Source organism: Salmo salar, chromosome 08 (genome assembly GCF_965601325.2).
Source record: "Salmo salar chromosome 08, fSalSal1, whole genome shotgun sequence".
Lineage (NCBI taxonomy): Eukaryota > Metazoa > Chordata > Actinopteri > Salmoniformes > Salmonidae > Salmo > Salmo salar.
In genome coordinates this window covers 42,857,501-42,875,000 of record NC_138298.1, presented here as the reverse complement: position 1 = coordinate 42,875,000, position 17,500 = coordinate 42,857,501, and the positions used below count along the sequence as shown (strand labels likewise).

The window sequence follows — 17,500 nt, the reverse complement described above, 5'->3', positions numbered from 1 at the left end:
AACCTGTAGTACCCAGCTCTTTATTAACCTGTAGTACCCAGCTCTTTATTAACCTGTAGTAGACCCAGCTCTTTATAAACCTGTAGTACCCAGCTCTTTATTAACCTGTAGTAGACCCAGCTCTTTATAAACCTGTAGTACCCAGTTCTTTATAAACCTGTAGTACCCAGCTCTTTATTAACCTGTAGTACCCAGCTCTTTATTAACCTGTAGTAGACCCAGCTCTTTATTAACCTGTAGTACCCAGCTCTTTATTAACCTGTAGTACCCAGCTCTTTATTAACCTGTAGTACCCAGCTCTTTATTAACCTGTAGTACCCAGCTCTTTATTAACCTGTAGTACCCAGCTCTTTATAAACCTGTAGTACCCAGCTCTTTATTAACCTGTAGTAGACCCAGCTCTTTATTAACCTGTAGTAGACCCAGCTCTTTATTAACCTGTAGTAGACCCAGCTCTTTATTAACCTGTAGTACCCAGCTCTTTATTAACCTGTAGTACCCAGCTCTTTATTAACCTGTAGTACCCAGCTCTTTATTAACCTGTAGTATCCAGCTCTTTATTAACCTGTAGTAGACCCAGCTCTTTATTAACCTGTAGTACCCAGCTCTTTATTAACCTGTAGTAGACCCAGCTCTTTATTAACCTGTAGTACCCAGCTCTTTATTAACCTGTAGTAGACCCAGCTCTTTATTAACCTGTAGTACCCAGCTCTTTATTAACCTGTAGTACCCAGCTCTTTATTAACCTGTAGTACCCAGCTCTTTATTAACCTGTAGTACCCAGCTCTTTATTAACCTGTAGTACCCAGCTCTTTATTAACCTGTAGTACCCAGCTCTTTATTAACCTGTAGTACCCAGCTCTTTATTAACCTGTAGTAGACCCAGCTCTTTATTAACCTGTAGTACCCAGCTCTTTATTAACCTGTAGTACCCAGCTCTTTATTAACCTGTAGTAGACCCAGCTCTTTATTAACCTGTAGTACCCAGCTCTTTATTAACCTGTAGTACCCAGCTCTTTATAAACCTGTAGTACCCAGCTCTTTATTAACCTTTAGTACCCAGCTCTTTATTAACCTGTAGTAGACCCAGCTCTTTATTAACCTGTAGTAGACCCAGCTCTTTATTAACCTGTAGTACCCAGCTCTTTATTAACCTGTAGTAGACCCAGCTCTTTATTAACCTGTAGTACCCAGCTCTTTATTAACCTGTAGTACCCATCTCTTTATTAACCTGTAGTAGACCCAGCTCTTTATTAACCTGTAGTAGACCCAGCTCTTTATTAACCTGTAGTACCCAGCTCTTTAATAACCTGTAGTAGACCCAGCTCTTTATTAACCTGTAGTAGACCCAGCTCTTTATTAACCTGTAGTAGACCCAGCTCTTTTTTAACCTGTAGTACCCAGCTCTTTATTAACCTGTAGTACCCAGCTCTTTATTAACCTGTAGTAGACCCAGCTCTTTATAAACCTGTAGTACCCAGCTCTTTATTAACCTGTAGTACCCAGCTCTTTATTAACCTGTAGTACCCAGCTCTTTATTAACCTGTAGTACCCAGCTCTTTATTAACCTGTAGTACCCAGCTCTTTATTAACCTGTAGTAGACCCAGCTCTTTATTAACCTGTAGTACCCAGCCCTTTATTAACCTGTAGTACCCAGCTCTTTATTAACCTGTAGTACCCAGCTCTTTATTAACCTGTAGTAGACCCAGCTCTTTATTAACCTGTAGTACCCAGCTCTTTATTAACCTGTAGTAGACCCAGCTCTTTATTAACCTGTAGTACCCAGCTCTTTATTAACCTGTAGTACCCAGCTCTTTATTAACCTGTAGTACCCAGCTCTTTATTAACCTGTAGTACCCAGCTCTTTATAAACCTGTAGTACCCAGCTCTTTATTAACCTGTAGTACCCAGCTCTTTATTAACCTGTAGTAGACCCAGCTTTTTATTAACCTGTAGTAGACCCAGCTCTTTATTAACCTGTAGTACCCAGCTCTTTATTAACCTGTAGTAGACCCAGCTCTTTATTAACCTGTAGTACCCAGCTCTTTATTAACCTGTAGTACCCAGCTCTTTATTAACCTGTAGTACCCAGCTCTTTATTAACCTGTAGTACCCAGCTCTTTATTAACCTGTAGTACCCAGCTCTTTATTAACCTGTAGTACCCAGCTCTTTATTAACCTGTAGTACCCAGCTCTTTATTAACCTGTAGTACCCAGCTCTTTATTAACCTGTAGTACCCAGCTCTTTATTAACCTGTAGTACTCAGCTCTTTATTAACCTGTAGTACCCAGCTCTTTATTAACCTGTAGTACCCAGCTCTTTATTAACCTGTAGTACCCAGCTCTTTATTAACCTGTAGTAGACCCAGCTCTTTATTAACCTGTAGTACCCAGCTCTTTATTAACCTGTAGTACCCAGCTCTTTATTAACCTGTAGTACCCAGCTCTTTATTAACCTGTAGTACCCAGCTCTTTATTAACCTGTAGTAGACCCAGCTCTTTATAAACCTGTAGTAGACCCAGCTCTTTATTAACCTGTAGTACCCAGCTCTTTATAAACCTGTAGTACCCAGCTCTTTATTAACCTGTAGTACCCAGCTCTTTATTAACCTGTAGTACCCAGCTCTTTATTAACCTGTAGTACCCAGCTCTTTATTAACCTGTAGTACCCAGCTCTTTATTAACCTGTAGTAGACCCAGCTCTTTATTAACCTGTAGTAGACCCAGCTCTTTATTAACCTGTAGTACCCAGCTCTTTATTAACCTGTAGTACCCAGCTCTTTATTAACCTGTAGTACCCAGCTCTTTATTAACCTGTAGTACCCAGCTCTTTATTAACCTGTAGTACCCAGCTCTTTATTAACCTGTAGTACCCAGCTCTTTATTAACCTGTAGTACCCAGCTCTTTATTAACCTGTAGTACCCAGCTCTTTATTAACCTGTAGTACCCAGCTCTTTATTAACCTGTAGTACCCAGCTCTTTATTAACCTGTAGTAGACCCAGCTCTTTATTAACCTGTAGTACCCAGCTCTTTATTAACCTGTAGTAGACCCAGCTCTTTATTAACCTGTAGTAGACCCAGCTCTTTATTAACCTGTAGTAGACCCAGCTCTTTATTAACCTGTAGTACCCAGCTCTTTATTAACCTGTAGTAGACCCAGCTCTTTATTAACCTGTAGTAGACCCAGCTCTTTATTAACCTGTAGTACCCAACTCTTTATTAACCTGTAGTAGACCCAGCTCTTTATTAACCTGTAGTACCCAGCTCTTTATTAACCTGTAGTACCCAGCTCTTTATTAACCTGTAGTACCCAGCTCTTTATTAACCTGTAGTAGACCCAGCTCTTTATTAACCTGTAGTACCCAGCTCTTTATTAACCTGTAGTACCCAGCTCTTTATTAACCTGTAGTACCCAGCTCTTTATTAACCTGTAGTACCCAGCTCTTTATTAACCTGTAGTAGACCCAGCTCTTTATTAACCTGTAGTACCCAGCTCTTTATTAACCTGTAGTACCCAGCTCTTTATTAACCTGTAGTAGACCCAGCTCTTTATTAACCTGTAGTACCCAGCTCTTTATTAACCTGTAGTAGACCCAGCTCTTTATTAACCTGTAGTAGACCCAGCTCTTTATTAACCTGTAGTAGACCCAGCTCTTTATTAACCTGTAGTAGACCCAGCTCTTTATTAACCTGTAGTACCCAGCTCTTTATTAACCTGTAGTACCCAGCTCTTTATTAACCTGTAGTAGACCCAGCTCTTTATTAACCTGTAGTAGACCCAGCTCTTTATTAACCTGTAGTAGTACCCAGCTCTTTATAAACCTGTAGTACCCAGCTCTTTATTAACCTGTAGTACCCAGCTCTTTATTAACCTGTAGTAGACCCAGCTCTTTATTAACCTGTAGTAGACCCAGCTCTTTATTAACCTGTAGTAGACCCAGCTCTTTATTAACCTGTAGTACCCAGCTCTTTATAAACCTGTAGTAGACCCAGCTCTTTATTAACCTGTAGTAGACCCAGCTCTTTATAAACCTGTAGTAGACCCAGCTCTTTATTAACCTGTAGTAGACCCAGCTCTTTATTAACCTGTAGTAGACCCAGCTCTTTATTAACCTGTAGTACCCAGCTCTTTATTAACCTGTAGTACCCAGCTCTTTATTAACCTGTAGTACCCAGCTCTTTATTAACCTGTAGTACCCAGCTCTTTATTAACCTGTAGTACCCAGCACTTTATTAACCTGTAGTAGACCCAGCTCTTTATTAACCTGTAGTACTCAGCTCTTTATTAACCTGTAGTACCCAGCTCTTTATTAACCTGTAGTACCCAGCTCTTTATTAACCTGTAGTACCCAGCTCTTTATTAACCTGTAGTACCCAGCTCTTTATAAACCTGTAGTACCCAGCTCTTTATAAACCTGTAGTAGACCCAGCTCTTTATTAACCTGTAGTACCCAGCTCTTTATTAACCTGTAGTAGACCCAGCTCTTCATTAACCTGTAGTACCCAGCTCTTTATTAACCTGTAGTACCCAGCTCTTTATTAACCTGTAGTACCCAGCTCTTTATTAACCTGTAGTACCCAGCTCTTTATTAACCTGTTTTACCCAGCTCTTTATTAACCTGTAGTACCCAGCTCTTTATAAACCTGTAGTACCCAGCTCTTTATAAACCTGTAGTACCCAGCTCTTTATTAACCTGTAGTACCCAGCTCTTTATTAACCTGTAGTAGACCCAGCTCTTTATTAACCTGTAGTACCCAGCTCTTTATTAACCTGTAGTAGACCCAGCTCTTTATTAACCTGTAGTTCCCAGCTCTTTATTAACCTGTAGTAGACCCAGCTCTTTATTAACCTGTAGTACCCAGCTCTTTATTAACCTGTAGTACCCAGCTCTTTATTAACCTGTAGTACCCAGCTCTTTATTAACCTGTAGTACCCAGCTCTTTATTAACCTGTAGTACCCAGCTCTTTATTAACCTGTCGTACCCAGCTCTTTATTAACCTGTAGTACCCAGCTCTTTATTAACCTGTAGTACCCAGCTCTTTATTAACCTGTAGTAGACCCAGCTCTTTATTAACCTGTAGTAGACCCAGCACTTTATTAACCTGTAGTAGACCCAGCTCTTTATTAACCTGTAGTAGACCCAGCTCTTTATTAACCTGTAGTAGACCCAGCTCTTTATTAACCTGTAGTACCCAGCTCTTTATAAACCTGTAGTACCCAGCTCTTTATTAACCTGTAGTACCCAGCTCTTTATTAACCTGTAGTACCCAGCTCTTTATTAACCTGTAGTACCCAGCTCTTTATTAACCTGTAGTACCCAGCTCTTTATTAACCTGTAGTACCCAGCTCTTTATTAACCTGTTTTACCCAGCTCTTTATTAACCTGTAGTACCCAGCTCTTTATTAACCTGTAGTACCCAGCTCTTTATTAACCTGTAGTACCCAGCTCTTTATTAACCTGTAGTACCCAGCTCTTTATTAACCTGTAGTAGACCCAGCTCTTTATTAACCTGTAGTACCCAGCTCTTTATTAACCTGTAGTAGACCCAGCTCTTTATTAACCTGTAGTAGACCCAGCTCTTTATTAACCTGTAGTACCCAGCTCTTTATTAACCTGTAGTACCCAGCTCTTTATTAACCTGTCGTACCCAGCTCTTTATTAACCTGTAGTACCCAGCTCTTTATTAACCTGTAGTACCCAGCTCTTTATTAACCTGTAGTACCCAGCTCTTTATTAACCTGTAGTAGACCCAGCTCTTTATTAACCTGTAGTAGACCCAGCTCTTTATTAACCTGTAGTACCCAGCTCTTTATTAACCTGTAGTACCCAGCTCTTTATTAACCTGTAGTACCCAGCTCTTTATTAACCTGTAGTACCCAGCTCTTTATAAACCTGTAGTACCCAGCTCTTTATTAACCTGTAGTACCCAGCTCTTTATTAACCTGTAGTAGACCCAGCTCTTTATTAACCTGTAGTACCCAGCTCTTTATTAACCTGTAGTACCCAGCTCTTTATTAACCTGTAGTACCCAGCTCTTTATTAACCTGTAGTACCCAGCTCTTTATTAACCTGTAGTAGACCCAGCTCTTTATAAACCTGTAGTACCCAGCTCTTTATTAACCTGTAGTACCCAGCTCTTTATTAACCTGTAGTAGACCCAGCTCTTTATTAACCTGTAGTACCCAGCTCTTTATTAACCTGTAGTACCCAGCTCTTTATAAACCTGTAGTAGACCCAGCTCTTTATTAACCTGTAGTACCCAGCTCTTTATTAACCTGTAGTACCCAGCTCTTTATTAACCTGTAGTACCCAGCTCTTTATTAACCTGTAGTACCCAGCTCTTTATTAACCTGTAGTACCCAGCTCTTTATTAACCTGTAGTACCCAGCTCTTTATTAACCTGTAGTAGACCCAGCTCTTTATTAACCTGTAGTAGACCCAGCTCTTTATAAACCTGTAGTACCCAGCTCTTTATTAACCTGTAGTAGACCCAGCTCTTTATTAACCTGTAGTAGACCCAGCTCTTTATTAACCTGTAGTACCCAGCTCTTTATTAACCTGTAGTAGACCCAGCTCTTTATTAACCTGTAGTACCCAGCTCTTTATAAACCTGTAGTAGACCCAGCTCTTTATTAACCTGTAGTACCCAGCTCTTTATTAACCTGTAGTACCCAGCTCTTTATTAACCTGTAGTAGACCCAGCTCTTTATTAACCTGTAGTAGACCCAGCTCTTTATTAACCTGTAGTACCCAGCTCTTTATTAACCTGTAGTACCCAGCTCTTTATAAACCTGTAGTACCCAGCTCTTTATTAACCTGTAGTAGACCCAGCTCTTTATAAACCTGTAGTACCCAGCTCTTTATTAACCTGTAGTAGACCCAGCTCTTTATAAACCTGTAGTACCCAGCTCTTTATTAACCTGTAGTAGACCCAGCTCTTTATTAACCTGTAGTACCCAGCTCTTTATAAACCTGTAGTAGACCCAGCTCTTTATTAACCTGTAGTACCCAGCTCTTTATTAACCTGTAGTACCCAGCTCTTTATTAACCTGTAGTACCCAGCTCTTTATTAACCTGTAGTACCCAGCTCTTTATTAACCTGTAGTACCCAGCTCTTTATTAACCTGTAGTACCCAGCTCTTTATTAACCTGTAGTACCCAGCTCTTTATAAACCTGTAGTACTCAGCTCTTTATTAACCTGTAGTACCCAGCTCTTTATTAACCTGTAGTACCCAGCTCTTTATTAACCTGTAGTACCCAGCTCTTTATTAACCTGTAGTACCCAGCTCTTTATTAACCTGTAGTAGACCCAGCTCTTTATTAACCTGTAGTAGACCCAGCTACAACTTGGAAACTAAATAAATATGACTCTGGAAGGCAACATAATGATGTTTGTTTCCAGCATTAGGACCGTCTTCCTGAAGAAGTTAAATCCGCTTCGTGTTTTGTTTCATTGCCACGATTCTAACAGGTATCGTGATTCTGGTATCAAATTAATGGATTCTATTTCAGCCACACCCGTTGCTTACAGGTGTATAAAATCGACCACACAGCCATGCAATCTCCATAGACAAACATTAGCAGTAGAATGGCCTTACTGAAGAAGAGCTCAGTGACTTTCAACGTGGCACCGTCATAGGATACCACCTTACCAACAAGCCAGTTTGTCAAATTTCTGCCCTGCTAGAGCTGCCCCGGTTATTGTGAAGTGGAAACGTCGAGGAGCAACAACGGCTCAGCCGCGAAGTGGTAGGCCACACAAGCTCACAGAACGGGACCGGCGAGTGCTGAAGCGCGTAGCGCGTTTAAAATCGTCTGTCCTTGGTTGCAAACCTCACTACCGAGTTCCAAACTGCCTCTGGAAGCAACGTCAGCACAAGAACTGTTCGTCGGGAGCTTCATGAAATGGGTTTCCATGGCCGAGCAGCCGCACACAAGCCTAAGATCACCATGCGCAATGCCAAGCGTCAGCTGGAGTGGTGTAAAGTTCGCCCGCCATTGGACTCTGGAGCAGTGGAAATGCCTTCTCTGGAGTGATGAATCACGCTTCACCATCTGGCAGTCCGACGGACGAATCTGTTTTTTGGCGGATGCCAGGAGAACTCTACCTCCCTAATGCTCTTGTGGCTGAATGGAAGAAAGTCCCATCAGCGTTGTTTCAACATCTAGTGGAAATCCTTCCCAGAAGAGTGGAGGCTGTTATAGCAGCAATGTTCCAACATCTAGTGTAAATCCTTCCCAGAAGAGAGGAGGCTGTTATAGCAGCAATGTCCCAACATCTAGTGGAAATCCTTCCCAGAAGAGTGGAGGCTGTTATAGCAGCAAAGGGGGGGGGGGGGGGGGGGGGGGACCAACTCCATTGTAATGCCCATGATTTTGGAATGAGATGTTTGACGACCAGGTGTCCACATCCTGTTGGCCATGCAGTGTATTATCCAGTGCACTACTTCTGACCCAGAAAGGGGAATAGGGTGCCATTTGGGACGCAGCCTAACTCTTCACCACAGTACCTCAGGACAGGAAACTCTTCATCACAGTACCTCAGGACAGGAAACTCTCTCTAATACTGTTCACCTGACAGGAGACTCTCTCTAATACTGTTCACCTGACAGGAGAATCTCTCTAATACTGTTCACCTGACAGGAGACTCTCTCTAATACTGTTCACCTGACAGGAGACTCTCTCTAATACTGTTCACCTGACAGGAGACTCTCTCTAATACTGTTCACCTGACAGGAGACTCTCTCTAATACTGTTCACCTGACAGGAGACTCTCTCTAATACTGTTCACCTGACAGGAGACTCTCTCTAATACTGTTCACCTGACAGGAGACTCTCTCTAATACTGTTCACCTGACAGGAGACTCTCTCTAATACTGTTCACCTGACAGGAGACTCTCTCTAATACTGTTCACCTGACAGGAGACTCTCTCTAATACTGTTCACCTGACAGGAGACTCTCTCTAATACTGTTCACCTGACAGGAGACTCTCTCTAATACTGTTCACCTGACAGGAGACTCTCTCTAATACTGTTCACCTGACAGGAGACTCTCTCTAATACTGTTCACCTGACAGGAGACTCTCTCTAATACTGTTCACCTGACAGGAGACTCTCTCTAATACTGTTCACCTGACAGGAGACTCTCTCTAATACTGTTCACCTGACAGGAGACTCTCTGTTCACCTGACAGGAGACTCTCTCTAATACTGTTCACCTGACAGGAGACTCTCTCTAATACTGTTCACCTGACAGGAGACTCTCTCTAATACTGTTCATCATCTCTTCTCTTCACTTCTTTGTCTACTCTATTATAATCCTCATATAGCAAAGCTCTCTCTCTCTCTCTCTCTCTCTCTCTCTCTCTCTAGCGCGCTCTCTCGGGGGGGTGGCGAATCACTGAGGCAGAACGGACAGAACGGGGGGAGAGAGACAGAGAGATGGAGGGAAGGAGGGAGGGCTCAGTGACTGTCAGCTCAGGGAGAAGAATCCCTGGGGAGGAGTAAAGGTTTTGAGGAAAACAAGAAAAGAGAGAGAGAGAGAGAGAGAGAGAGAGAGGAGAGGAGGAGAGAGAGAGAGAGAGAGAGAGAGAGAGAGAGAGAGAGGAGGAGAGGAGGAGAGGACAGGGAATGTTGTTTTTGATGTGAGGGTGGTGGCTGGATTGTGGGGGAAAAAGAAAGAGAGAGAGAGAAGAGGAAGAAAGGTCGAAGAGGAAGGAGAGAGAGATACGCTACTACTACTACTGTTCTTTTCCTGTCTGTTACTTCCTGTCTGTTCCTGTCTGTTACTTCCTGTCTGTTACTTCCTGTCTGTTCCTATCTGTTACTTCCTGTCTGTTCCTGTCTGTTCCTGTCTGTTACTTCCTGTCTGTTCCTGTCTGTTCCTGTCTGTTCCCATCTGTTCCCGTCTGTTCCCGTCTGTTCCTGTCTGTTCCTGTCTGTTACTTCCTGTCTGTTCCTGTCTGTTCCTGTCTGTTACTTCCTGTCTGTTCCCGTCTGTTCCCATCTGTTCCCGTCTGTTCCTGTCTGTTCCTGTCTGTTCCTGTCTGTTCCCATCTGTTCCTGTCTGTTCCTGTCTGTTACTTCCTGTCTGTTCCTGTCTGTTCCTGTCTGTTCCCGTCTGTTCCCGTCTGTTCCTGTCTGTTCCTGTCTGTTACTTCCTGTCTGTTCCTGTCTGTTCCTGTCTGTTCCCGTCTGTTCCCATCTGTTCCCGTCTGTTCCTGTCTGTTCCTGTCTGTTACTTCCTGTCTGTTCCTGTCTGTTCCCGTCTGTTCCCGTCTGTTCCTGTCTGTTCCTGTGTGTTTCTGTGTGTTCCTGTGTGTTCCTGTGTGTTCCCATCTGTTCCCATCTGTTCCCATCTGTTCCCATCTGTTCCTGTGTGTTCCTGTCTGTTCCTATCTGTTGTTAGCTGTTCCTATTGGTTCCTATCTGTTGTTAGCTGTTCTTATCTGTTCTTAGCTAGTTCATATCTGTTCCTATCTGTTCCTATCTGTTGTTAGCTGTTGTTAGCTAGTTCATATCTGTTCCTATCGGTTCCTATCTGTTATTAACGGTTAATAACTGTTCCTATCTGTTTCTGTTCCAGGAGGAGATTTTTCGGGGAGTCCCTATTCCCACCCTCAGTATTCCACATATAACGAGTCCTGGAGATTTCCAAACCCCAGCCTGTTAGGTAAGGCAATAACCCCTACACCCATCATGGACATTATTCAATTAACCAATTAACCAATCAACCAATCCACCATTCTTTCTCAAAGACATCCTAATTCCCTATTTAGTGCACTACTACTTTTTTGAGCAGAGCCCTATGTGTGAATTTGATATCACTGGAGGTTGAAGTTCAGGCTGTGCTGACCACTAGGTTAAGGGGTTTATAGAGGTCAGGGGTTAGTCTGTAGTCTACACTGACTGTAGATTGACTGTAGTGTTGTTGTCCATAGAGATAATTAGATGACTTAACTTGGGGATAGAACCCTTTTTTTGTTGTTGTGTGGACTTTGAAGGCTTCCACCATTTTAAAGTAGTCGACTGGGTGGTGATTCCTATGGGGTTTCCTATGGGAGCGATCAGGCTTATGATCAGAGCACTGTCTTCTTCTTCTTCTTCTAATAGGATGCTATGGTTTGTTAATGGTTTTAATCTATATTAATCGCCATCTAGTGGCTACAATAAATTAATGCCACACAATCTATAGTTCAGGACTTCAGCCCTGGAGGTGGCAGTAAATCATCAATATTAGACTGAGCCTCTTTTTCAAATATAAAAAGAAGAAGAGAAAATTGACTACTTCAAAATGGAGATGGCCTCAACGGCGCTTGACCCCGCCCCCCCCCCCCCCCCCCCCCCCCCCCGTGCTATCGCAGAAAACCATTATTGAGGACTTGACACAAAGCCGAGTTCTCTAACTAACCTTACGGTTGTGTCTGTGTCAGAGATTACAGGTCAGGGGTCAGAGAGAGGTCAGGGTTCAGAGGTTATTAACCTGTAGTGATGTCCTCTCTCTCTCTCTCTCTCAGTGTTCCAACAGGACTATGGGTCTCTCCTGGGGACGGAGATCGGCTGTTCCTCTGGCCTCTTCACCGCCAGCCAGACGGGACAGATGCAAGGTGGGATTTAACAGTAGCTCTGTACTTCCAGACAGTCCAGTGGAATTACCTACAGTACAGACAGACAGACAGACAGACAGACAGACAGACAGACAGACAGACAGACAGACAGACAGACAGACAGACAGACAGGGCTGACATAGTGATGAGGCTGACAGGTAGAGGAACAGGGGAGGTAGGTGTCAGTGTGTGATTGATGGATATGACAGGGACAGGTATCCGCGAGGGGAGTGTGTGGCACAGGGGATTAGAAGTAGCAGCGCTCTGTGTGTGTGTGTGTGTGTGTGTGTGTGTGTGACCATCTTCCCGTCAACTATAACAATGCTGCTCCTGCCCAGCCACTAACTGAGTGTGTGTGTGTGTGTGTGTGTGTGTGTGTGTGTGTGTGTGTGTGTGTGTGTGTGTGTGTGTGTGTGTGTGTGTGTGTGTGTGTAGGGTCGCCGTACTACTACAGCGCGGCATCGCGAGGGGCGGGACCGGCTGCCACGGCAACTGCCTCCGCCTACGACCGCCACTGACCCCGCCAATCAACGATGAAGAGGAGGATGAGGAAGAGGAGGAAGAAAGGAGAGATAGCACCAGCACTGTCCAATAGTAGCCTGCCAACTGACAGAGGAGGAAGTAGAGGAGGAGAAACAGGAAGGAGAGGAGGAGAAACAGGAAGGAGAGGAGGAGGAAGGAGAGGAGGGGGAAGGAGAGGAGGAGGAAGGAGAGGAGGAGAAACAGGAAGGAGAGGAGGAGGAAGGAGAGGAGGAAAAACAGGAAGGAGAAGAGGAGGAAGAGGAAGTGGACGAAGAGGACGAGGAGGAAGATCTGCTTTACATCAGTAAACTCCCGACTGCACGCATTTGATTGACACTCGAGCCGACCAATCGCTGCTGAGCTGAGACACTGACCTATTGCTATTGCACCTGTTACGATAACGTGGAATAAACAGGAAGGATGCACCCACAGAGACTGATCCCAGGTCAGATTGGATAGTTTACCACCTAACGGGTAGGGATAGGATCTGAGGAGGGCAAGCTGATCCCAGGTCAGATTGGAGAGTTTACCACCTAACGGGTAGGGATAGGATCTGAGGAGGGCAAGCTGATCCCAGGTTAGATTGGTTGTTATTATATACACCAGGACTATTCGACTGTAGTTCAGAGCTCTCCTGGTTGTCACCTGGTTGTCATCCTGCCCCTCTAACCAGGGACTGATTCAGACCTGGGACACCAGGTAACTAGACTGTCTGGCCAATCACTGACATTAATCAATCAATCAATCAATGAACTACTAGCCAGGGAGACTAGCCGCCCAGCAGAGACAAAGACCTGGAGAGATGGAACTGAACAGCCTCCACATTACAGCCTGATAAGTACAACGTAGAGGGTGAATCCCAATAGGATCTCCTTTCTCCTGAAGTGTACACTCGTTCACTACTTCCCACAAATCTAAAACCATTGGATTGGTAGAGGCTTTTTTAAAAAATTAATTATTGTTATACCAGTCATTTCCTTTGAACTCAGTGAAGGGAAGTGAAGAAAGTGCCCACTTTGGGAGGAAGGACGGCAGACAGACAGACAGACAGACAGGCAGGCAGGCAGACAGGCAGACAGACAGGCAGGCAGGCAGGCAGGCAGGCAGGCAGGCAGGCAGACAGGCAGGCAGGCAGGCACAGAATAGGAGCCACCCGAGTTTCTGGTGAATAAGATGGATATATATAGAGTGAGAGAGAGAGACAGAGAGAGAGAGAGAGAGAGACAGAGAGAGAGACAGAGAGAGAGAGAGAGAGAGAGAAATATATTTAAATCCCTTTTCGCTGCACTCAAAAGTGACCGTATAATTATGGCTCTGTCTTTCCGTTTTTAGAGGTGATTTCCATTATTTTCACACATCCTGAATATGCTAACGAGTAACCAGGAAGTAGTAATGGTGGCCACACCCCCTCCTCTCGCTCTCTCTCCTCTCTCTCTCTCTCTCTCTCTACAAAATCCCCAAAGATAGTGGTGCCCCCCCCCCCAGTGGTGTGGCTGACTAACGACAAGAAGCACAAAGTGACCCAAATCACCTTCATATAGACGCCATTTTGACTTCTTCTTCTCCTTCTCCTTCTTAGTGCTTGTCTTCCATTAGACATTCGTTCTTCAGTGGGAGAATAAACTGAAACCTATGGTTTTTCTCCCCCCCCCCCCCCCTCTATGTGTTCTGCGCTGTGACAATGCATGAGTTAGGCCTTTACTGATACTCTGACACACACCAGTATGCAGGGAACTGTCCCTAGTCACTGATCTAAGGTCAGTTATATACCCCCTCCAATGGTTAAGGATAGGACCTGGGAGAGGCTAAACTGATTCTAGATCTGTGGTTAAGAGCAGGTTCTAGCCTTTTTAGTGCCATTTCTCGCGTAACCGGCCCGTCTGTATGAGATTTGTATATTTAAAAAATCACTTAAAAGAAGGACTAAATAAGTCTAGATATCAATATCGATTTTGAAATATTCATGATATTTAAACATTTTAGATTTTAGTGACAAAAAATTTTTACAAAAAAATTGAGAATAAAAAAGGTGTGATGTAGTTTTTAGCCTGAGAGTGACTTGTTGTTGTTTTGGATACTCTCTCTCTGTGTGTGTGTGTGTGTGTGTGTGTGTGTGTGTGTGTGTGTGTGTGTGTGTGTGTGTGTGTGTGTGTGTGTGTGTGTGTGTGTGTGTGTGTGTGTGTGTGTGTGTGTGTGTGTGTGTGTGTGTGCAGTTGTAGCTGTCTGGTTGGAAGGAACCAAAACTGAACATAAAGAGATATATATATATATATCTATATATATCTATATAGCTACAGAAAACTACTGAACAAACTGTTGTTTCAATCTCTGTTGTAAAATAAATAGCGATAGAAAATAATCCTTCAGTTACACATTTGTAGACCTTAATAAAGTTGTTTTGTATGCAACTCTAAAGAAAACCCCTTACTGTGGTTCGCCTCGTGTGCTCGATATGGGTAAACCCTGTGGACTTAGTATTACTAGAACGGACATTCTAGAACCACCAGACATTCTAGAACACATGGACATTCTAGAACCACTAGACATTCTAGAACCACTAGACATTCTACAACCACTAGACATTCTACACCCACTAGACATTCTACAACCACCGGACATTCTACAACCACTAGACATTCTACACCCACTAGACATTCTAGAACCACTAGACATTCTAGAACACATGGACATTCTAGAACCACTAGACATTCTAGAACCACTAGACATTCTACAACCACTAGACATTCTACACCCACTAGACATTCTACAACCACCGGACATTCTACAACCACTAGACATTCTACACCCACTAGACATTCTAGAACCACTAGACATTCTAGAACCACTAGACATTCTAGAACCACTAGACATTCTACAACCACTAGACATTCTACACCCACTAGACATTCTACAACCACTAGACATTCTACAACCACCGGACATTCTACACCCACTAGACATTCTACAACCACTAGACATTCTACAACCACTAGACATTCTAGAACCACTAGACATTCTACATCCACTAGACATTCTACACCCACTAGACATTCTACAACCACTAGACATTCTACAACCACTAGACATTCTAGAACCACTAGACATTCTACACCCACTAGACATTCTACACCCACTAGACATTCTACAACCACTAGACATTCTAGAACCACTAGACATTCTACAACCACCGGACATTCTAACCCACTAGACATTCTACAACCACTAGACATTCTACAACCACTGGACAATCTACAACCACAAGACATTCTAGAACCACTAGACATTCTAGAACCACCAGACATTCTACACCCACTAGACATTCTACAACCACCAGACATTCTACACCCACTAGACATTCTACAACCACCGGACATTCTACAACCACCGGACATTCTACAACCACTAGACATTCTACAACCACTAGACATTCTACAACCACTGGACATTCTACACCCACTAGACATTCTACACCCACTAGACATTCTACACCCACTAGACATTCTACAACCACTAGACATTCTACAATCACTAGACATTCTACACCCACTAGACATTCTACATCCACTAGACATTCTACACCCACTAGACATTCTACAACCACTAGACATTCTACACCCACTAGACATTCTACAACCACTAGACATTCTACAATCACTAGACATTCTACACCCACTAGACATTCTACAACCACTAGACATTCTACAACCACTAGACATTCTACACCCACTAGACATTCTACAACCACTAGACATTCTACAACCACTAGACATTCTACACCCACTAGACATTCTAGAACCACTAGACATTCTACAACCACTAGACATTCTACACCCACTAGACATTCTAGAACCACTAGACATTCTACACCCACTAGACATTCTAGAACCACTAGACATTCTACAACCACTAGACATTCTACACCCACTAGACATTCTAGAACCACTAGACATTCTACAACCACTAGACATTCTACAACCACTAGACATTCTACACCCACTTGACATTCTAGAACCACTAGACATTCTACAACCACTAGACATTCTACAACCACTAGACATTCTACACCCACTAGACATTCTAGAACCACTAGACATTCTACACCTACTAGACATTCTACAACCACTAGACATTCTACAACCACTAGACATTCTAACCACTAGACATTCTACAACCACTAGACATTCTAGAACCACTAGACATTCTAGAACCACTAGACATTCTACAACCACTAGACATTCTACACCCACTAGACATTCTACACCCACTAGACATTCTAACCACTAGACATTCTACAACCACTAGACATTCTACAACCACTAGACATTCTACAACCACTAGACATTCTACACCCACTAGACATTCTACACCCACTAGACATTCTACAACCACCGGACATTCTACAACCACCAGACATTCTAGAACCACCGGACATTCTAACCCACTAGACATTCTACAACCACTAGACATTCTACAACCACTAGACATTGTAGAACCACCGGACATTCTAACCCACTAGACATTCTACAACCACCAGACATTCTAGAACCACCGGACATTCTAGAACCACCGGACATTCTAGAACCACCGGACATTCTAGAACCACTAGACATTCTAGAACCACTGGACATTCTAGAACTACCGGACATTCTACAACCACCGGACATTCTACAACCACTAGACATTCTACACCCACTAGACATTCTACAACCTCCAGACATTCTAGAACCACCAGACATTCTACAACCACTAGACATTCTAGAACCACCAGACATTCTAGAACCACTAGACATTCTACACCCACTAGACATTCTACACCCACTAGACATTCTACAACCACTAGACATTCTACAACCACTGGACATTCTACAACCACTGGACATTCTACAACCACTGTACATTCTACAACTACTAGACATTCTACAACCACTAGACATTCTACAACCACTAGACATTCTACAACCACTAGACATTCTACAACCACCAGACATTCTACAACCGCTAGACATTCTACAACCACTAGACATTCTAGAACCACTAGACATTCTAGAACCACTAGACATTCTACAACCACTAGACATTCTACAACCACTAGACATTCTACAACCACTAGACATTCTACAACCACTAGACATTCTAGAACCACTAGACATTCTACACCCACTAGACATTCTACAACCACCAGACATTCTACAACCACTAGACATTCTACATCCACTAGACATTCTACAACCACTGGACATTCTAGAACCACCAGACACTCTACAACCACTAGACATTCCAGAACCACTAGATGGGACATTCTAGAACCACTAGAAGGGACATTCTAGAACCACTAGATGGGACATTCTAGAACCACTAGAAGAGAC

General features: G+C 43.3%; 1 protein-coding gene across 1 annotated transcript in view; it reads left to right on the top strand.

Annotated features, from left to right (window-relative positions):
- The window catches only part of LOC123733217 (paired box protein Pax-5), a 59,299-nt gene that overhangs the window by 36,458 nt on the left and 5,341 nt on the right, over nt 1-17,500 (top strand). Inside the window, exons 6-8 of the mRNA XM_082978301.1 lie at nt 10,592-10,678; nt 11,523-11,612; nt 12,048-17,500. The exon at nt 12,048-17,500 is cut by the window's right edge and continues 5,341 nt beyond it. Of these exons, the coding sequence (XP_082834427.1) occupies nt 10,592-10,678; nt 11,523-11,612; nt 12,048-12,130 (260 nt within the window). The 3' untranslated portion in view covers nt 12,131-17,500. The remainder of the gene's footprint in view (nt 1-10,591; nt 10,679-11,522; nt 11,613-12,047) is intronic.